The sequence below is a fragment of the Balaenoptera ricei genome, chromosome 16 (genome assembly GCF_028023285.1).
Source record: "Balaenoptera ricei isolate mBalRic1 chromosome 16, mBalRic1.hap2, whole genome shotgun sequence".
Classification (NCBI taxonomy): domain Eukaryota; kingdom Metazoa; phylum Chordata; class Mammalia; order Artiodactyla; family Balaenopteridae; genus Balaenoptera; species Balaenoptera ricei.
Window position 1 is genome coordinate 62248023 of NC_082654.1, and position 22696 is coordinate 62270718.

The 22696-nt window shown below is 36.9% G+C and overlaps 1 protein-coding gene across 2 annotated transcripts in view; it reads left to right on the forward strand.

Annotated features, from left to right (window-relative positions):
* Positions 1–22696, forward strand: part of MICU1 (mitochondrial calcium uptake 1) — a 215202-nt gene that overhangs the window by 130477 nt on the left and 62029 nt on the right. For both annotated transcript variants that reach the window (XM_059900042.1, XM_059900043.1), the window contains 2 exons: positions 1136–1218; positions 6603–6800. In XM_059900042.1, the coding sequence (XP_059756025.1) occupies positions 1136–1218; positions 6603–6800 (281 nt within the window). The remainder of the gene's footprint in view (positions 1–1135; positions 1219–6602; positions 6801–22696) is intronic.

Consider the following 22696-nt stretch of genomic DNA (forward strand, 5'->3'; position numbering starts at 1 on the left):
ATCTTTAATTATTATTATTTTTTTTTTACTAAAAGTGATATTAACTGAAAATTTAATTCAGTAGTATTAGGATATATAGGAAATTTTATTTCGATTTATTCTCTATAGCTATATAAATTTGAAGCACCAAAGGAAGGAGGTAAACGACTTAGTTTTCTTTTCTTTTTTTGGCCACGCGACGTGGCCTGTGGCATCTTAGTTCCCCGACCAGTGATCAAACCCAGGCCCCTGCAGTGACAGTGCCAAGTCCTAACCACTGGACTGCCAGGGAAGTCCCTAGTTTTCTTTACTAGAACGTTTAGCATTGGTAAGGAAGGAGGGCTGTTCTATTTATATTTTATCCTAATGCACAAATATATTAATTTTATTTTGATTAACCTAGGAACATTAAAGAAGTCTTGAAACACTTTCATCATTCACTTAAGGGAAAAAATATATACTGTCTTCTCAAGCTTTGCACTTTTCATTTTGTTTTTTAAACATTTAAGTGTACTTTGCTTAGTAATTTGTGTACCCAGCTGACATGGTTAAAATAGGGGGCTGGGTAGCTGGGTAGCTGACAGTGTGCTTTTCTGCCTTACCACAGAGCTATAGTGACATTGAGTAGAGCGGTGTAGATAATAACCTGTTGGCAGAATGATATCCACTGAACTCCTGATTGTACTTACAGTGGAGAGACTAGAAAAAACAAAGTAGAAAGCTAGCTTGTTTTAAAGAGGCAAGACAAAGACTTAGAGTTTCAGCTTCTTACTTTGCAGCAGTATATCTCACCCCAAATAGACTTTCATGCCCAGATAAATAACACTATATTTAAGTAACAGAACGACGTTAATATTATTCAGTTAAGAGAGGATGGTTTCTAAGAAAGCAAAGCTGAAGTATTTAAGAGAGTGTTGAAACACAAAGATAGACAAGTGCTATCTTTACTGGCCATGGTAAAATTCTCTTTTGGTTTTAAGGACTATTGCTAAAAGGTTGATTAAGATACATATGGTGGCATTCTGTGCCTTGATATTACATTTTAATGTTTATCTTTTTTTCTTAAAGGAATGATTATTTTTGGTCGATACCTTCTAAATATTTTTCTTTTTTCTTCCTCCTTCCCTCCTGTCCTTCCTTCCTTCCTAACTTGCAGCTCCTCAGAGAAATTTTGAAATTGCCTTCAAGATGTTTGACTTGAATGGAGATGGAGAAGTAGACATGGAGGAGTTTGAACAGGTAAGTTTTCCTGGAAATTTCCTTTGAATACATTAATATTTAACACATTTTCATGTGCCTTGGAGTTACTGTGGCCTTGGTCAGTATATTCTGATGCTATCCAATTTTTGAAGTACCTAAGGTATCATTTTTCAGAATTATCTCCACTTTTAATAGGTGAGGTTTTTTGTTTGTTTTTACTCTAAATGTAAGGAATTATTTGAGCATATTATTAAGGTCAATGTTGCTCTGATTCCCCAACATGAATTAGACTCTAATGCTGAGAGGCTAAGTTGTGGTTATTCAATCATATATTCAATCAACATTTATTAAATAGCTCCTTTGTGCCAGGCAGTTCCAGAATACAAGGATGAATGACATATGTTCTGAAAGGATTTCTGTAAGAGAAGGAAAAATGGTACGATGCCTTTTACTGTAGCAGGTTCCAGCCATAAAAGTATATAGTTTCTTCTGAATCCTAGGAAGAGATTACATTTCCATCAAACTTCTGTTCTTGGAGGGCCATAGTATCTCTCCAGGTATAATTATTATGATTGGTAGAAGTGGTTTCAAAACAGAAAAAAATGTATATGTGGGAGATAACATTTTTGTATTCACAATGAGTAAAGGGGCAAAAAGGAAGTGGGAGAAAGTATCAGGAATAGTGTATCTTTAAATAAGAAATGCATAGAGACAAATGTTTCAAAATACCTACAGATATTTATTCAAATTTGCAAGCTATGTCCATCTAATACCTTCACTTTTCATAATTCTGCACGTCACTGGTGTTACCAGGTGGCCTCAAATGATTATAAATAGAACTTATTTTGGTATTTTTAATTTTATTTTACACAGAACTATTTTATTTTTATTGAGATATAGTTAACATATAACATTGTTTTAGGTGTATGACATAATGATTTGACCTATGTATATACTTTGAAATGATTACCACAATAAATTTAGTTAATATTCATCACCACACATAGTTAGTTTTTTTCTTGTGATGAGAACTTTTAAGATCTCCTCTCTTAGCAACTTTCAAATATACAATTTAGTTTTGTTAACTATAGTCTCCATGCTTATATCCCCAAGGCTTATTTATCTTATAAGTGGAAGTTTAGACCACCTTCACTCATTTTGCCCACCCTCCATCCCCTGCTTCTGGCAACCAACAATCTGTTCTCTGTGTCTGTGAGTTCAGCTTTTTTTTGGATTCCACATATAAGTGAGATCATACAGTATTTGCCTTTCTCTGTCTGGCTTATTTCATCTAGCATAATGCCCTCCGCGTTCATCCGTGTTATCACAAATGGCAGGATTTACTTCTTTTTTTATGTCTGAATAACATTCCAGTGTGTGTGTGTGTGTGAGTGTATCATATTTTCTTTATCCATTCATCTGCCAGTGGACACTTAGGTTGTTTCCATGTCCTGGCTATTGTAAATAATGCTGCAATGAATATGGTGGTGGGGCTGAAGATATCTCTTCAACATAGTGATTGGTTTCCTTTGGATAAATACTCAGAAGTGGAATTGCTGGATCATATGGTAGCTCTAGTCTTAATGTTTTGAGGAATCTTCATGCTGTTTTCCATACTGGCTACGCCAGTTTACATTCCCACTAGTGCCTGAGGATTCCCTTTTCTCCACATCCTCACCAACATTTTTGGCATTGCTGTTGAAATGCTGAATGACTTGGAGCAGTCACTCCACCATTCTGCTCACTTGACGGAGAAAGGAGTATTAATTTCATCTAATATGATCCCTTGATAACTGGCCTTGTTAAACTGATGGAACTTGTAACATTGATCACAAGAAATTTTGATGTAAAAACTCTTTAGAGAAACAAAAATAATTATAAGGTGGTTCAGGAGTGAATAGCTCTCATTAGAAGTTTCTCTGCTTCATCGTTCTACATTTTACATTTTTGGGCAATATAATAATTCTTTTAAGTTGAAAGTGCACTAAGCTTTAAAACATTCAAACTTTGATTTCCAGCTAAATAGGTATTTTCTTGACGGTAAATTTGTCAAGCTTACAAAAAAAGTTAAACAGAACCAGTATGAGGACACACATATTTCATCATTGTGTATCTTCAAAGTCAATGTGGTGTGAAGCAAACTAATACCTAATATTACTTTTATTCATCTTTTTCAAAAATCACTTTGATCATGCATAAACATAAATTACTAAAAAGCATTACTCAACTGTAAATAGTGTAAGTTTTCTCTGACCTTTCTTTTCTTTTTTTATAAATTTATTTATTTTATTTATTTATTTTGGGCCGCACTGGGTCTTCATTGCTGCACGTGGGCTTTCTCTAGTTGCGGTGAGCGGGGGCTACTCTTCATTTGCAGTGCACGGGCTTCGCATTGCGGTGGCTTCTCTTGTTGCAGAGCACAGGCTCTAGGCGCGCGGACTTCAGTAGTTGTGGCATGTGGGCTCAGTAGTTGTGGCTCACGGGCTGTAGAGCGCAGGCTCAGTAGTTGTGGCGCACGGGCTTAGTTGCTCCACAGCAGATGGGATCTTCCCGGACCAGGGCTTGAACCCATGTCCCCAGCATTGGCAGGCAGATTCTTAACCACTGTGCCACCAGGGAAGCCCCCAGATCCTTTTCTTTAACCCATTTCATAGCAGATCATAAAACAGAACTAACCTAGCAAAAGATATATTTTTAAAAATCTCATAACTGTTTGGGCTACATTCACCTGAGGCTGTGACAGAAATGTTTCTTTAGTATGAAAGTATGAGTTGTGAGACAGAAGAAAGGAATGAAATTTCCACATACACTCTTCAGCACCACACTTTTGAAGCTAACATACACATTTCCACCATAGGAAGGGTATAAGCTGCAATATTATAGCACAGACAAAATTTAAATCATGACAGGTCTTGACGTTGATGCTCAATACTGGTTCACTGCTATTGGAAAATTCTTCAGTTCTCACACCCAGGCAGAGAAAATGAATTGTGTATTGCCTTCAAATAGAAGCAGCACTGTACTGATTATCCTGTATTTCAATTTAATGTCTAAAAAACTTCAACTTAAATAATTTTAAAATCTATTGTATACCTATCTTTCAAGTCTCCATGTGCATGAAAAACAAATGTCAAGAAATCTTATTTACATGATAAAACATGAACCCAGAAAAAAATCATAATCAGAAGCATTTATGATATTAGCCTAGAGTTATAAGGAGACTTAGAGACAATGATCTCTAACCGTGAACTTTTCCAATGAGAAAACTAAGGCCCAAAGAAGTTAAATGAACTGCATAAATTGTGCTTTCACTGCAGAGCAACAGAATTAGACCCTGTGTGTCCTGATTCCCCATCTTGTGTCTTTCCATTATACTATTTTTACCTTTTAGAGCCAGAGACTTTTAAATTGTGTTAAATAAGTCTTTTTATGGTCATAGGTAATAAATAAAACAAATAAAAGACACTTAACCATGGAAATCCATTGTTACAAATCTTGTTTTTAAGTATTATGCTTTTCTAATTTGGCAATTTAAAAATCATTATCCACAAGGCTATATATATTATTTATTTATATAATATACCTTTATTATCTATCCTTACATATCACAATTTTAATTATTCTGAATAGTTGTTTTTTTAGCTTGTTAAGAGGTAGAAAAGATTGCAGGAACTTGTGAAAAAAATGCTTTATCAATCATAGACTTGCCTCAAAAAGCTCATTTTATATTGTTAGGCCATGGTTGCTAGTCCCCCAAATTATTCTTTCTCAAAAGCTCGTTGTTTTTTTTTTTTTTGTATTTTTTTTGTATTTTTTATTTTTTTAAACATCTTTATTGGAGTATAATTGCTTTACAATGGTGTGTTAGTTTCTGCTTTATAACAAAGTGAATCAGCTATACATATACTTATATCACCATATCTCCTCCCTCTTGAGTCTCCCTCCCATCCTCCCTATCCCACCCCTCTAGGTGGTCACAAAGCACCGAGCTGATCTCCCTGTGCTATGCGGCTGCTTCCCACTAGCTATCTATTCTACATTTGGTAGTGTATATATGTCCATGCCACTCTCTCACTTCGTCCCAGCTTACCCTTCCCCCTCCCCGTGTCCTCAAATCCATTCTCTATGTCTGCGTCTTTATTCCTGTCCTGCCCCTAGGTTCTTCAGAACCATTTTTTTTTTTAGATTCCATATATATGTGTTACCATACAGTATTTGTTTTTCGCTTTCTGACTTACACTTCACTCTGTGTGACAGTCTCTAGGTCCATCCACCTCACTACAAATAACTCAATTTCGTTTCTTTTTATGGCTGAGTAATATTCCATTGTATATATGTGCCACATCTTCTTTATCCATTCATCTGTCGATGGACACTTAGGTTGCTTCCATGTGCGGGCTATTGTAAGTAGAGCTGCAATGAACATTGTGGTACATGACTCTTTTTGAATTATGGTTTTCTCAGGATATATGCCCAGTAGTGGGATTGCTGGGTCCTATGGTAGTTCTATTTTTAGTTTTTTAAGGAACCTCCATACTGTTCTCCATAGTGGCTGTATCAATTTACATTTCCACCAACAGTGCAGGAGGGTGCCCTTTTCTCCACACCCTCTCCAGTGTTTATTGTTTGTAGATTTTTTGATGATGGCCATTCTGACTGGTGTGAGGTGATACCTCATTGTAGTTTTGATTTGCATTTCTCTAATGATTAGTGATGTTGAGCATCCTTTCATGTGTTTATTGGCAATCTGTATATCTTCTTTGGAGAAATGTCTATTTAGGTCTTCTGCCCATTTTTGGATTGGGTTGTTTGTTTTCAAAAGCTCATTTAAAACTTCTCAAAGATTAAACTAATTCCCCATCTTCTCTTGGAGAATTACTTCATACCAACTTTATGTTTCACATTATCATTCTAATAAATGTGTTATCTCAATATCTGTGTGATATCAAGTATTTGCCTATAGCTATACTGCCTCTCATCACAACTGGAGAGTCAGTAGTGAGAAGTGTGAAATTTTTAAACGTCTCCTGAGATATGGAAGGTATTACTGTGAGGTTGATGATTAGTTTAATGTTGTATGTGAGGTTTTGAGCCTAAAACAAATGCATACTTTTTTCTAAAGAGAGATTTTAAAAGGTATCCCAATTATAAAGGTGTCAAGCATGTGTGTTAGAATACCAGTTCAATTATTTGCTAGCTACTTGACCTCAAGCAAGTTATTTAATAGTGTACCTCAAATTCCTCATCTGTAAAATGAGAATAATCATGGGGCTTATCTCATAGGACTGTTGTGAGCATTAAAAGAGAGCATTGTAGCACAGTGTAGGCAAACAGTAAGCAGTCGATAGTCAGTTACTATTCTTACTTTTCCATATTTTCCACCTTGTAATGTTTTTCTGGACGGGGGTTTCCTTCTCCATTAGGTTCAGAGCATCATTCGCTCCCAAACCAGCATGGGAATGCGTCACAGAGATCGTTCTACAACTGGTAACACCCTCAAGTCTGGCTTGTGTTCAGCCCTCACAACCTACTTTTTTGGAGCTGATCTCAAGGGGAAGCTGACAATCAAAAACTTCCTTGAATTTCAGCGTAAACTTCAGCACGATGTTCTGAAGCTGGAAGTAGGTATTCCTTGGACTTCAGGGCACTGTCCATCATGTATGCACGTAGAGCTGCTGGGTTGGGAGGGGCCTGCACTATAAGTATTCTTTCAATCTACCTCCAACCATGAGAACTGATTGGTTTGAGCCTTATCAGTGATCTACAGCCTGACAGCAGTAGGAAATAATATGTCTTACAATAAGTTTGTTCTGGGACTGAAAGCCAAAAAAGTCTAAATTGAAAATCTTAGTTGTCTTTGGATACTCAGCTTGAGGAAAAAGAAGTTCAGGGGTCAGAGCAGTTCTCAACCTGAGCATGTATGTTTATTGTGTAGAAGGCACCAAAGAGGTAAGGAGAGGGGGATAATAAGGAGCTCTTTCTATGAAAGTTTACAAAGGTAGTAACAGCTGGAAACACAAAATGTCAGAAATAAAAATATATGTGCTCAGAGTTACAAAGGTGTCATACTGGGTTTGGGGATTTACTTTTCCACTTAAAGTTTAGACCATCATGGTGTTCAGTTCCTGGACACAACTCTGTAAGAGCATTACCTTTTTCTATGTGTGTACTTGTTGAATTAAGTATGTTTGGGGTTAATTGGCTACTGAGTCTGTTCAGTTCAAAACGTTCATTAAATGCCTTCTATATGCACTTTAGTCTGGAGACAAAAAAATGAAGTCTCTGATTATTAAAAATTCCCTTATGCTGGTGTTCCTCAACCTCTGTTTTTGGTTAACATATGCCCTACCTTAATGTTACTTGAAATTTCAAAACATTAAATACTATGACTAAAAACACATAAAAGTATTGGAGAAAAGCACTGCTTTGTTTTTAAACTCTGAATATTACTTCTCTATCTGCTCTCCTGTTTTTCCCTGGAGATTCTAATATACTACTCCCACCTCTTCCACCCACTTCCCTCAGTTGAGACAGTTTGAAAAATCACAACTGAATTCCCATTACTGGTAAGAACACTGTTTAATATTCATTCTCTAGGAGAAAAGCAGAATAGATCATACTAAAAATCAGATCTAACTTTGGAATGTGCTTTTGTACTGTTTTTTTTGGAAATGGTATAATTAATATTCAAGGAACTTACCTCAAAATAATGGTTTTCCACAATTCAGGAGGCTCTTGTAGCCCTTATAATACATGGTAAGTACTATATATTTATTGTATATATAGTGCAGGGGACACAAAACTTTACCTCTACCCTCCTAGGGTCTCCACCTGGGCCTGAGTCTTAAATTGACATAAGACAGATTAACAAGAGAAAAGTATACAGATTTTTACACATACATGAGAATCCCCATAGGAAAATGAAGATCCAATGAAGTGGCTAGGCCTAATTGTTTATATACTAAGTTGAACAAAGAGAGGCAACTTAGCTTTGTGAAGTTTGCATTCTTATCACCAGAAAAGGGGAGTCAAAGTCGAGAGTAATTTGTACAAACAGATCTTGTTAAAATAATTCTTATCTTCCTTTAGTCCCCCATATATTTTAGTTACTTGTCCACAGTTGCCTGTCTTTGTTTCTTTCCTGGTAGTATAAGGAGGACATCTTTCACATGGGAGTTTCACTTCCGTCTTTGAGGAGTCCAACAGTTTTTGTGTAAGAGTTGGTATGTACCAGGATTCTAGACCTATGCCATAGTATGCATACCTGTAATGGTCTTCTTTGGAAGCATTATAACATAATCTAGGAGTGTAAATTATTTAACTTATTAATTATGTAATTACAATTTAACATATAGTATACATCCATCAAATGTAGTTAGAGAATAAAGCACAAGCTAGAATGGTACTTTTAACAAACTTTAAACAACAATACAAGGTTATCAGAGCATGGAGCAGATGCCTGCTTCACCACAATCTAGCCTGACAGTCATTCCTGGATGGAGTCTCCAGAGACAGAGCATGGGACTTTTGTCTTTTATCCTGAGATGCTATAGAGCTTAAAGCCCACTAACATATTGTGTAGATTGCCAACGAATGTTACAAAGCAGATAAATGTAGAATGTTATAAAGCAGATAAATGTAGAATGTTATGAAGCAGATTAGGGATTTCATACATGTATACCTGCACATAACCTACACCCAAATGCAGAAGAAAAGAGATCTAAAAGAATATATCTAAGATATTTATTCTAGAAAGCCCTCTTGTATTTGACATTGACTTGGATCATCTGTAGGCTTTGGGCCAAGACATACCAAGACTGTTCTGTTTGACAATCAGCAATTCCTCCTGTAAGGGAACCAATAGACTCTTTTGTGAAAGAACCCAGCCTAAAACGTAATAAATATTCTATTTATTACATAAATGTTTAGTAATCCTGAGTCCCTTCTTTCCATATAATACACAAGTTCAATGAATAAGTGCCTCCTTATCAATAAGCCCCATATTCAAAGTTTCATCAATCAGTACTGTGTCTTCCCAACTAGATGTGTAATTCTTTGAGGAGGTGTGAATAGCAGAAAGAGCAAAGGCTTTGGTGTACTCATAACGAGACCTTGGTTAAAATTTTCTTTCTACCACTTACTGGCTATCTGACATTCGATGAGTTATTTATTCTCTCAAAGCCTATATCCTCATTTATACAACACGGTGATGATTAAGTGAGATGATGTTTCTTATAGGCTGAATTGTGTCTTCCCCCAGAATTGCTATGTTGAATCCCAACCCCCAGTCTGGAGATAGGGCCTTTAAAGATGTGATTAAGTTAAAATGAGCCTATTAGGGTGAGCCCTAATCCAGTCTTCCTGGTAGCCTTATAAGGAGAGGAAATTTGGACACACAAAGAGACACAGACACCAGTGGTGTACGTACACAGAGGGACAACCATGTGAAGAGACAGCAAGAGGGCAGCCAACTGCAAGCCAAGGAGAGAGGCCTCAGAGGAAACCAACACTGCCTACACCTTGTTCTTGGACTTCCAGCCTCCAGGACTGTGAAAAAATAAATTTCTGCTATTTGTCACCCAGTTGGTAGTGTTTTATTATGGCAGCCCTAGTGAACTAACACAGTGGTGCATGCCTAAAACCCTTGGCATGTACTATGCCTTTAACAGATACTTTCACCTTCTTTTGTATACCCTCTGCCCTTTAGTATGACAGTTGGCGTGTAGTAGACACGTAAACAGGTCATCTCAGATGAATGACTGAAAGTCCTTACTTTCATTTTGAAATATTTTTCTGATAAAACATCTAGAAAATGGAAGCAGTTTTTGTTTTTGTGAAACACTTTTAATTTTACTTTTCAAAGTTTGGGTAATTTATCCCCTCACTGAATATGAAATATAATATCATCACAGCCAAGAGGAAAATAAGAATGATTAACAGTATCTTAACTTTCATATGGGTTTTATAGTTCCATCATTCTTTCTATTTATCTCTTACCAGTTTTATTTCACTGCTTACTTATCTACTTTAAAATTTTAGATCGAGAAGACTTATAGCTCCATTTGGTTATTTCTATCTTTTTCTCACCACAGTAGCTTTGAGAGTGAAGAGAACACTATTTATCTGTCAATTTTAATTTCCACAGTGTTTAGGGAAGGGGAAAAAGTCCATGAACATTTATCAAATGCCTACTATGAGCCAGGCATTGTACAGATATTACATGCCTTCTTTATTTTAGTTCTCGCCCAACCCTATTGGGTTTGGCAGTATTATACCGGTGTTACAGAGGTAGAAACTGAAATTCGAAAAGATAAAAGTTGCAGAGCTATTAAATGGTACAACCAGGGTTCCAACTCACTCTTTCAGACTGAACTCTTCTATTCATCATCTGATTGTTATTACTTTTAGTCTGAGATGAGGTTTCTGTGCCTGACTTATTTAGAGCTCTAAAGAAAAACAAAACGTTCTGAAATTTAGAAACAAAAAAGAAATTGTTTTGAATATTTATAGTCTCCCTTCTTCAGCACCATGTTTTTCCAGTTCCTTTGCCCTTCAAGTTGAATGTTATGACAGAAGAAATACACTGTTCTTTTGTGTTGATAAGATACTACATAAACTAGCCGTTTAGTTTCTTTTCATAACAATCATTAACTTGTTAGATTTTTTTAGAGTGTTCTAATGCTCTTATCTCTGGTCATATTTGTTTTATTCTACCCTTATGTCTTTATTTGGGTACTCAAAAAGCATGGGTTTGAAAGAATGACTTAAGAATGCACAGTTTTATAAGAAAAGATAAGTCAATAATGATGAAATACCTTTGTGTTTAAGGCTGTTGGGAAAAGGAGTTATAATGACTTGGAATAAAATTATGAACTATTTATTTAATTAAATACTTAAATTTTCATATGCATATAAGAGCCACATATACATGCATTTTAATAAATCATAATGGCTTAATGTCAAAAAAAGAATGCACAGTTTTTTTAAAAATCCCTTTTGAAGTTATTAAAAATTCCATCTAAGTCTCCCAAGAACTATTTAGCTGAGTTCCTTGGAGACAGGTGCCAAGTCTAATTTCAGTTAATATATTCATTGATTTCTTGAGGACTACAGCAAGTAGGATGTCAGTCAAAAATGAAAGGTAATACAGAGCTCTTTGAAAGATTATGATTAATTTTAATTTGGGGGGAGGAGAAAAAGGAGCTGTCATTATGTCAAAGAAAAGCAAAAACTAATTTATACAAGAAGGAAGAAACCAACTCCAGAATACACAACAAGGAAACTGAAAGAGTATCATCTAATGGAATTCCAATCTGTAGCATGATCTTTTTTATTAGTTTTGGGGGTTCGCATGCTTATTGCATAACCAACAAGATTATCACATTTTAAGATAGAATGAGTATCAACAATCTGAAGGTAAATTAGATATAGTTCAAAGGGTAACAGTAACTGTCTTACATTCCCAGTCTTCAAGAAAAAAAATATTGAAGTTAACTAGATTTGTTCAGTCAGAAAGAAAGATAACAGGGAAACATAAAGAACTATGCTAATTATTCCCATCTACCAATAAGAGTAGAGCAAAAAAATGAGGGTTAATTTAATTTAAATATTAAGGAATTCCAGAATTGCCTACCCTTTAGATCATCAGGCTCACATCTTTGTACTCATCTCTTTAAAGTACTAAAGTAGAATTAAATCTTTCTTGTCCCGATACAGAGGGCCATATTGAAAGACAAACTTCAGCTCTTTTCTTGGCTGAAAGATTGTGGGAAAGGAGACCAGAATGCTTTCAACCAAACACTTTCTGGAACTAGAACACTCTTGGCAGAGCAGATTTCTTTTTATCTTAATATCCTGGTTTGGGTTTTTTTTTCCCTGGGAAACTGACTCTTATTATGTAAACTTAAAGATGAGAGTTGACTTTGATTTAATTAAATCTAAGAAACAAAATGTGATATGTTCATTGGGTTTCTTTTAGTTTTATTCTTCCACTTTTGCCTCTACAAAGCAGAATGTGGATAGTAATAAATCTATAGTTCCTTATTCCATCCTTAGATGTTTTCAGCTTGAATTTTCCAAAAGTCATTAAAAGGGTTATTAAAGAGTACTTGTCTCTTTTAGGGATTTATAACTTTAAGGAGCCAAGTACATGTTTAAAGGTTTAAAAAAAAAAACCTTTATTATTATCTTAATAACCTTGTTTTAAACCTAGTCTTTCTTTGCCTGGGACACCAAGGGACTTTTTAGGAAATAATCATCACTTTAAAAAATAGAAATATAGAGACTTCCCTGGTGGTCCAGTGGATAAGACTCCATGCTCCCAATGCAGGGGGCCCAGGTTCAATCCCTGGTCGGGGAACTAGATCCCACATATGTGCCACAACTAAGAGTTTGCATGCCACAACTAAGGAATCTGCATGCCACAACTAAGAATTCCACATGCCACAACTAAAGATCCCGCATGCTGCAATGAAGCTCCCACATGCCTCAACTAAGACCCGGCACAGCCTAAATAAATTAATTAATTAAATATTTTTTTAAAAATAGAAATATATAAAAATAATAGAATAAAAATTTAATTGTCCTCAATAATTCCTTATAAATCAGTCACCCATGACTTGATGTCAACACTTTTTAAAGCTCATTCTGTCTTCTCTCTGTACCACATTGTCAGGTAGGTTCAAAGTCTTGCCCTGATGAAACCAAGTTAGCTCTCAGGGTGAGTTACATATATCTTCTCATTAAAAGAAGATATGTAACACCCAAAACCAAACTCATTTAACTTCTTGCAGTTCCCTTTATACCCTGTAGCTCAAGTTTGCTATCATTTGTGACTTATAGGTAGAATCAGACTGGAAATACTATACATGGTAGAATGTCCATGGTGATATAAAGCTCCTTTGATGTTGTAAATGTAACCTTGACAATTATTCTGTAAAAACTATACAAAACAGTGCTTTTTTGTTTCATATTTTTTGGAGAATGAAGGGAAAAGTTGAGTGATACTTTGTTGTTTAAAATACATGATCTAGGCATGATTTTTAAAAGGCATTAATTAGTACTTCTGAATCTGACCTTTCAGATTGATCATTAAAGTGCAGAAAACTGTTAGAGATTAATACTTTTTTTTGATTTGCAGATGGTGTTGCAATTCCAAAGTCAATATGTTAGTCATACCTTTTATCATACTTGGCAATCACCAGGATTTTCCTGTCGTCAAATATCTCTAATTTACATTCTAAGTTAATTTTAAACTGGCCACAAGAAAAAAGGGGCTCATAAATAAATCATGAAAATCGGATCTTTCTCTGAGGGAAATTTTTCCTCAGTCTATCATTCAAATAGTCTTATCAACCATTTTTTAGTAGAACACAAATGCTTCTCAATTTATGAATGAGCTGTGTACCAGCATATCAAAAGTTCATAGGTCAACTCTTTGGAATTCAGAATACAGTGATAATTTTTTTTAGTCTTACAGCAGAATACTTAATTTACAATATAGTTGAATGCGATACAGTAAAATGAAAAGTAGTATGAAAGAAGATGATTGTGAATGTATAATCTGTGTTTAATCTGTGCCTACTCTTCTAGCCACAACAGTCTGTGGGTGTAGACCTCTAGCAGTACCAAGCATTTTAACAATAATTTGAGTACATATTACCTAATAAAAATACTAGCCAACATCTCTTGAGAGTTCACCATAAGCCAAGCACTATTCTAAGTGCTTTATGTACATTATTTCCTTTAATCTTCACAACACTATGAGGTTGGTATTATAATTATCCACATTTAACAAACAAGAAAACTAAGGCACAAAGAAGATAAGTAACTTGCCCAGGGTCTCTCACATAATAAAGGAGGAGCTGAGATTTGATTCTAGGCAGTCTGCCTCTAGAGTCTGCTCTTTTTTTTTTTAATTGAAGTGTAGTTAATTTACAATGCTGTTAGTTTCAAGTGTACAGAAAAGTGATTCAGTTATACATATATACATACAAATATATATTATTTTTTAGACTCTTTTCCAATATATGTTATTATAGGATATTGAGTAAAGTTCTCTGTGCTATACAGTAGGTCCTTGTTGTTACCTATTTTATATATAGTAGTGTGTATATGTTAATCCCAAACTCCTAATTTATCTCTCCCCCTCCGCCCCTTTGGTAACCATAAATTTGTTTTCTATGTCTGTGAGTCTGTTTCTGTTTTATAAATAAGTTCATTTGTATCATTTTTTTTAGATTCTACATATAAGCGGTATCATATGATATTTGTCTTTCTCTGTCTGGCTTACTTCACTTAATATGATAATCTCTAGGTCCATCCATGTTGCCGCAAGTGGCATTATTATTTCATTCTTTTTTATGGCTGAGTAATATTCCATTGTATATATGTACCACATCTTCTTTATCCATTCCTCTGTCAGTGGACATTTAGGTTGCTTCCATGTCTTGGCTATTGTAAATAGTGCTGCTGTGAACATAGGGGTGCGTAAATCTTTTTGAATTAGAGTTTTCTCCAGCTATATGCCCAGGAGTGGGATTACAGGATCATATGGTAGCTCGATGTTTAATTTTTTAAGGAACCTCCATACTATTTTCCATAGAGGCTGCACCAATTTTACATTCCCACCAGCAGTGTAGGAGGGTACCTTTTTCTCCACACCCTCTCCAGCATTTATTATTTGTAGACTTTTTAACGATGACCATTCTGACTGGTGTAAGGTGATTCCTCATTGTGGTTTTGATTTGCATTTCTCTAATAATTAGTGAGACTAAGCATCTTTTCATGTGCCTGTTGGTCATCTGTATGTTTTCTTTGGAGAAATGTCTCTTTAGGCCTTCTGCCCATTTTTAGAGTCTGCACTTAACCACTAACTTATACTAGCTTTCCAGGAGCTGTGCTGAATGCTCAAGATTCAGGGATGAACAAAATATTGTCCCTACTCCCAAGAAGCTTATAAAAGTGAGCTGAATAAACCAGAAATTCTTGCACAGTGTTATAAGTACAGTACTAGAGAGATTTATACAGTGCACTTAGGGTATAAAAGGGGACATGTAAATCAGGCTGTGAAGTAAGAGGGCAAGGGACTGCTCAGGAAGTTTTCCCAGAGATGGCAATACTTGAGTCAGCTTTAAGTCTGAAATTTCTTCTATCTAAATTCTAAAGAAAGAATTTTTGTTCGCTCTTAGTTCTGGTTGTAGAACAGATGAGAAGAGGCAAGGGAGCGCTGAGTAACACTGGGACTACAGCCAGGAGAGGGTGACAGAGAAAATGACCTTTCTTATCAAGTTTGTCCCAAACCAGACTTAAATTAATGTGTCTCTTAGGTGTTCTCAGGTTGGTAAAGGGTCCCTGTGCCTTCAAGTCTGGGTCTACAGGGATCCTTAAGAAACATGAAAAGCAGGGGGCTAGATAAGAGAAGAGAGAACTTTCTCCAGATTTCTGGAGCAAGCTGGACCTGTAGAAAGATCAAATTTGGCCTCTAACTCAGACTTAGAATGAAGAAGTTGGGATTAAATGATGTCTGAGGGATCTGAGCAGGTCTTTCCATTTTTATTCCTCTTCTAGCCATGTTTCTGAAGATGCCTTTCAAAATTACGGTCTTCAGAATTTATGGATATTTTAAAAGAAAGAATTTGGGCTTTAAAGAATAACAACTGTACTAATGAGTGGAAAGAAGCTTGTTTGTCCTTTTATTTTTTCCCCTTCTTTTAACTAATTTGGCCTTTTTTCTTTCTTAGAGGGAAAAGAGATTTTTTTAAAAATAGCTTTATCCTCTAGCCTGCCATAACCTTAGAGGAGACTGGGGAGTCTGGACAATGTCTTAGGAACCGGAGCCAGCTTCGCAGTAATTTGTGAATAATACATTACAGCCTGTTGAATTCAGACTCTGAGCAAAAATGCCACTTTAGAGGGTCATAGGTATTACATCAGGTTATTATCCTCTGAATTCAGTTAACAGCACAAAAAAATTTTTTATCAATGCCTTTTCTCCTTCCCCACCCACATTCTCCTTATTTATTTTGTATCAATCCACCACAACATTAGCATGAATGAAATATAAACTACTTCAATCATTTTTAGCATGAAAAAAAAAGTACCTCAAATAAAGTAATGCCAAAAAAATCTTTTTGGGGATGCCCCTTTTCTTTACCAGTCTTTCCTTGAGATGTGGTAGCCTATCTGCCTAGCAGAAAAAATAAAAACCAAAAATGTAAAACTTAGTCTTTTTTTTAACCAATAACAAATTTAAATTATTGAGTGTTTAGGTATACACCAGGCATTGTGTTAGATACTGGATATACGAAAGCAAGTAGACCCTGCTTCCTGAATTTAAGGAATTATCAATATAATCAGCCTGGGAAATTAGACAGTTATTATAGTACAGGAAGAAAAGTACAATGATGGAGGTATGCACAGAAGAGGTGCACAGTAAATATTTGTGGAAAGAATAATAGTATACAGCTATGTCATTTGGATTTTTAGAAAGTCGATCTGAATTTGAGTTTTACCTCTTTGGCCTTGGGAGCCTCTATTTTGTCAATTGTATGATTGGGATAATATCCACCTCACAGAGTTGCAAGGAGGACTGCCTGAGATAAGAAAGCCCCCAGCACCATGCCTGGCATCCATCATGCACTCTAGGAGGGTTTCTTCATTTATTCATTCATCTGTGGCTGCCTGTTTGTAGTTTTGGTGCCTAGTGTTGGGCTGCTCCACAGAGACCCTTCCCAGAGACTGCTGGTGTCTCCTGCGCTTCTTGCTTTATCAGAAAAGGAGGTGAGGGAAGAATCAGTGACTTCCTGACATCTCCGTCCAGTGGCCCATCTTGATATCCTTTGCAGTTTTGTCACCTTTAATGTTTGAAAAGATTCCAGAAAATTGCCAGTTTCACAGTCATTATGTTGATTCAATTTTTTACCCCAAATCAGTGATTTCCAGTATCTCCAACTAGAAAAATAAGTGAAGTGTACTGAATTCATTGTGCTGGAAGATATCATTCAGTGAGATGTTTGGTAATATTTTTCAAATTTCCAGGTGGATACATTATGGAGCGTGATGCCAGAAATTAAGGAACGGAAGTAGTTTCCTTGAACACATGCGATGTCTCCTTAACGGACATCATATACAGAACCATTAATACAAAGTTATTGCTGTCGTCAATGCCAAGGATGTTAATATACTAGTATTCGCCTTCCTATATAGTAGTTTTCATGGATTTTCTGTGCTCTTAAGTCTGGCAAAGTGCAAACTCAGAAACTCTGGAAGCATCTCATTTGCTGTAGTGCAAGTACCTTACCTATCTGGTGGGTTATTTTTGTTGTGGTGGTAATTGTTTCTCTCTCTCTCTCTCTCTCTCTGACATGTAGGGTGAATTAATGTTAATAGGGTTGATTCACAGTTGGTCTTGTCCAAGGTAATGTGTCTGATGCTGCAGCTCCAGCTCTGATATTGGTGTCACTACCACTGCTGGTATAGATTCCTGCTCAAGCTCTAGTGGTTCTTCAAAGTAGGAAGATGGTTTCTAAACCATTCCCTCCAAAATTGGAGCAGTACAACTCTGTATTAGCCAGCTGTTATCACATAAGAAATTATCCTAAAACTTAGCCGTTTAAAACAACAAAGATTTATTATATCACACAGTTTCTAAGGGACAGGAATCCAAGAGCAGCTTAGCTGGGTTTTCTGGTTATCTCTCATTAGGTGATAGTCACAGTGTCAGCCAGAACTGCAGTCCTCTAAAAGCCTGACTAAGCTGGAGGATCCTCTTCCAAGTTCACTCACATGCCCACGGGCAGGAGGCTTTCAGTTCCTTCCTCTGTGGACCTCTTCACAGGGCTCTCATGACATGGTCCATTGTGGGAGGAGACTGCACAAGAGTGAATATTAGGAGATGAGGAACACTGGGGACCATCTGTACAGGGTACCACCTGTGTACACTCACCACCTTCCCCAGGGTAAAAGAGTAGCCTTCAGAGGGCTGTGTCAAAAACAGTTCCAGTGACATGCCATCTTCAGTAGTGCTGTCTCATGGACCTACCACCATCTCTCCCTTTCCCAGCAATTGACTCACTGTAGAGGCCAAACCACCAGTTTATCTTTCTGCCCTGGGCTGATTTATTGCAGATGCCTCATTGCCTTTCTGGACCACCTGGCACTACTCAGGGTCACTGCAGTCCTCCCCCACATGTTTCATTAGCTGTGAATCTAGTGAACAGAGGATTGCAGCCTCATCTTCTTCCTTCCCAGAAGACGCTTGCTTCCTAGTAGTATTCAAGCACCATATGTCCATAGTTCTCTCCACTTCACCAGACACCCAGCTGCATGTTCATGTGATCCAGACTCTGCACATGCTTGCTATATTCTTGTCCCAGTCCCTTCTGTCTCCAGAGAAATATGCCCTACTATGCAGTTTTTGAATTGATGAAGAAGGCTCTTCTAAATCTCTAGGATTCGATTTTTCCCCCCAAGGGATGGAGTTCAATCTCTTTTATGCTATGCACCATGGTATATTGTTCCCCTTAGTGGCAGAAGTATTGGACATTTTAAACAAATGTACAGCCAAAATGATGTGATGTGTTTTAGTTTCCATGCTCGTAATTTAAGGAAAATGTCTGTTAAGATCGCTTTGAAATCACTGTCCATTATGAGAGTACTTTGTAGATTTTTTTCTGAAATATTTTGTAATCAACTTGGGAAATTCCCACTGTAACACAAAATAATAATGTGTTAAAAACTAACAGATTGCTTTTTTTACTCAGGATTTAAGGAGTTTTGTACTCATGATACATAGAATATGATACATATTAAAATACCTGGATAATGCATCACTTAGTGATAACCTTCTGGATGTCTGAAAATTTTTATTTCTTTGGTCTAATGGACTTTGAACTTTTAGGCAGAAAGTAGCTACTGTTTGGTTATCCCCTTACACAATTTCCAATTATTCACTTAGGTATAAACTCATCTTATTCAGTGATGTTAACTAAAGAAATGGGAACAGACTCTGCTCTCTGTCAGGAATTCCCTTATCAGCTAAATTGACCTAATTTTTAGCATTTCTTAAGTAAGTGAGTATCAGGTTGAATTTGATTGAGACTAGTTTTTAAGTTTGGATCTAAAGTAATGCTGGGATTTTTCTAATGCTTGGGAAATTGTGCTGGTTGGTTTACTGATTTTGTCTTATTTTGACTTTTTAAAGAAAATATTGTTATCTATCTATCTATCTATCTATTTATTTATTTATTTATTTATGGCTCATCGGGTCTTAGTTGAGGCACGTAGGATCTTCATTGTGGATGCAGGATCTTCATTGTGGCATGCAGGATCTTTCGTTGCAGCATGCAGCCTCTTCATTGTGGCGCATGGGCTTCTCTCTAGTTGTGGTCTGCAGGCTCCAGGGCACGTGGGCTCTGTAGTTTGCGGCACGCGGGCTTCTCTCTAGTTGAGGCGCTCGGGCTCAGAAGTTGTGGAGCGTGGGCTTAGTTGCCCTGCGGCATGTAGGATCTTAGTTCCCCGACCAGGGATTGAACGCATGTCCCCTGCATTGGAAGGCGAATTCTTTACCACTGGACCACCAGGGAAGTCCCATCTTATTTTGACTTTAAAGAGCCCATGAAGGCTTTGTCTTTTCTCCATCAGGAAAGGTTAATCAAAACTCTCTTAGTATATCTCCACAGCTTGTCTTAAAGAATATTGTGGTGTATTCTTTTCCTGACTGTAGATTTGAATTAAGTTTTTTAGTTCACTTTTAATATATATATATCTTTATGCTCCTACAGGGATTATGATGGCTAGGGGAACAATCTCTTTGGTTTTCCTCACTTGTGAGTATGTATAACCTCAAATGTGATGTTAATGTGGCTTTGCATTCAATTTATGCCAAGGAAGAATAATAAATTGTAGAGTTGGTTGGTCCGGTGAGTGTACTAATAAGTCCATTTATTTGAACATGCAGTCATTAGCTCACCAAAGCTGATCAGGTTTTATACATACTTTGTCAACTGTGCCCAGGAGCCTGCTCTGCCTAGTGAAACATAATTTCAAACTGGCGTAATGGGATGTAGCCTTAGATGCCCTTCTAAACCAGCTTTATAGAGGTCATCCAAAAAGATTCACCTTCCCACTCGGGCTTTTCAGTAATCATAATGTCCATTTGCCAGAGGGCTCAACGGGGCAGATCCTCAGAGCAGAGTAAAAGTTACACAGTTTTAGTAAATGAATACTGCTAGGCTATAATTAGTATATGTCAAACCATAGTTATTAGATAGCTTCAAATATTTGAAATACCTGCCTCTCTCTGCCAACATGTGCTGGTAAATATGTGACAGAAGAATGTACAATTTTCCTCATTATATTACCATGGTGGCATAATACACATAATTTAGTGTATTTAATTGGTTGGTTCTGATCTGAAATACTGATTAACTTCCTCTTTGCCTCTATACTGAAAACGGTGCAGTAATTTTGACCTCGTGTTTATGTGGCAGTCTTCTCTGTATTACAAAGCCATGGACAGCTTGTTCCTCCATAGATAATTTGAGGCTTATTTTTGCCTCCTAGCTGCATGACAGCCAGAAGGGAAGAAGTGGGTATTTGAATTATATTTGAATTATACTATTATAGTAAAGAGATAGAACTGTGAATGACCAACCAATATTAGTATCTTAGTCTTCGATGTTACATCTAGCTCTTAAGGTCAAATACCCTTGAAAGTAGGGGACCTCTTCTACTTTGGAGAGCTGCAGGAGATTAGGAGAGCAGCTTCCTTAATAGTTACCACTGCCCCTGTTACCTTGTATTGTCCGTTCACATGAATGTATCAGGTGTTGCAAGTCTAATAGGACCCCAAGAAGTGAAGATATTAAAAGCAATTTAAAGATTTGAGGAAGATAATTTCACATATGAGAACATTCTGCTGGCACCAGCAAGGAAAGACCTGCCAGGCAGAAATGAGGAGTTATCTGACCTTCTTTTAGTAAAGGCTTCAGGTTAGCAGTGAGAAAGCCAAGCAACCATAGGCTTTGCAAGTAGCTAGAAACACATTCAAAGAAATATGTGTGAAGCAGAAAAGAACCTATTAGGCATAGATAGCTTCATCACACCCATTCGCACAATCACTGTCAATAACACCATCTCATGTTACCACTTCTGTCCGTATCCAACACCATTCGAGTCTAAACTACAGTTATCTTTTGGCTGAGCTACTTTAGTTGCTTCCCAACTAGTCTTACTATAGCCACTCTTGCTTTCCTCATTCTTCTTAGAATAAAGACTTAAACCAGTACCCCTGGGCTCTGTATAATTTGACCTCTGCCACCTCTTCCTCCAAGTTCATCTCATACCAATCACTCTTCCACCCAAGGGCCATTGCACTAATGTTGATTTGCCTGGAATACTCACTTCCTCCTTTCCCTTCCCCTAGTTACCTCCTTCTTATCCCTCAGAGCTCAGTTAGACCTCATTTTTAAAAAAAATTTATTTAGTTTATTTATTTTTATTTTTGGCTGTGTTGGGTCTTCGTTGCTGTGCGCAGGCTTTCTCTAGTTGTGGTGAGCAGGGGCTACTTTTTGTTGCGGTGCGCGGGCTTCTCATTGCGGTAGCTTCTCTTGTTGCGGAGCACAAGCTCTAGGCGTGTGGGCTTCAGTAGTTGCGGCACGCAGGCTCAGTTGTTGTGGCTCGTGGGCTCTAGAGCACAGGCTCAGTAGTGTGGCGCATGGGCTTAGTTGCTCCGCGGCATGTGGGATCTTCCCAGACCGGGGCTCAAACCCATGTCCCCTGCATTGGCAGGCGGATTCTTAACCACTGCGCCACCAGGGAAGCCCCTAGACTTCATTTTATGTTACGTATTTCCGAAGCACCCTGTACTTTTTCTTCAGATAAGTTAATTATATAGTCATCTGATTATTTCTTAAATACCTGTCTCCGAACACTCCTCAAGAACTTTTTTTCTTTTTCCTGCTGAGTCTCTTTATTTTTCTTGCCAACATAATAATTTGCATACATTCAATAAGAATCTGTCCTACTTTCTTTTTTTTTTTTGAGTTTCATTTTATTTATATTTTTAAACAGCAGGTTCTTATTAGTTATCCATTTTATACATATTAGTGTATATATGTCAATCCCAATCTCCCAATTCATCCCACCACCACCACCCCCCGCCACTTTCCCCCCTTGGTGTCCATATGTTTGTTCTGTACATCTGTGTCTCAATTTCTGCCCTGCAAACTGATTCACCTGTACCATTTTTCTAGGTTCCACATATATGCGTTAATATACAATATTTGTTTTTCTCTTTCTGACTTACTTCACTCTGTATGACAATCTCTAGATCCATCCACGTCTCTACAAATGACTCAATTTCATTCCTTTTTATGGCTGAGTAATATTCCATTGTATATACGTACCACATCTTTATCCATTCATCTGTCAGTGGGCATTTAGGTTGCTTCCATGTCCTGGCTATTGTAAATAGTGCTGCAGTGAACATTGGGGTGCATGTGTCTTTTTGAAATAC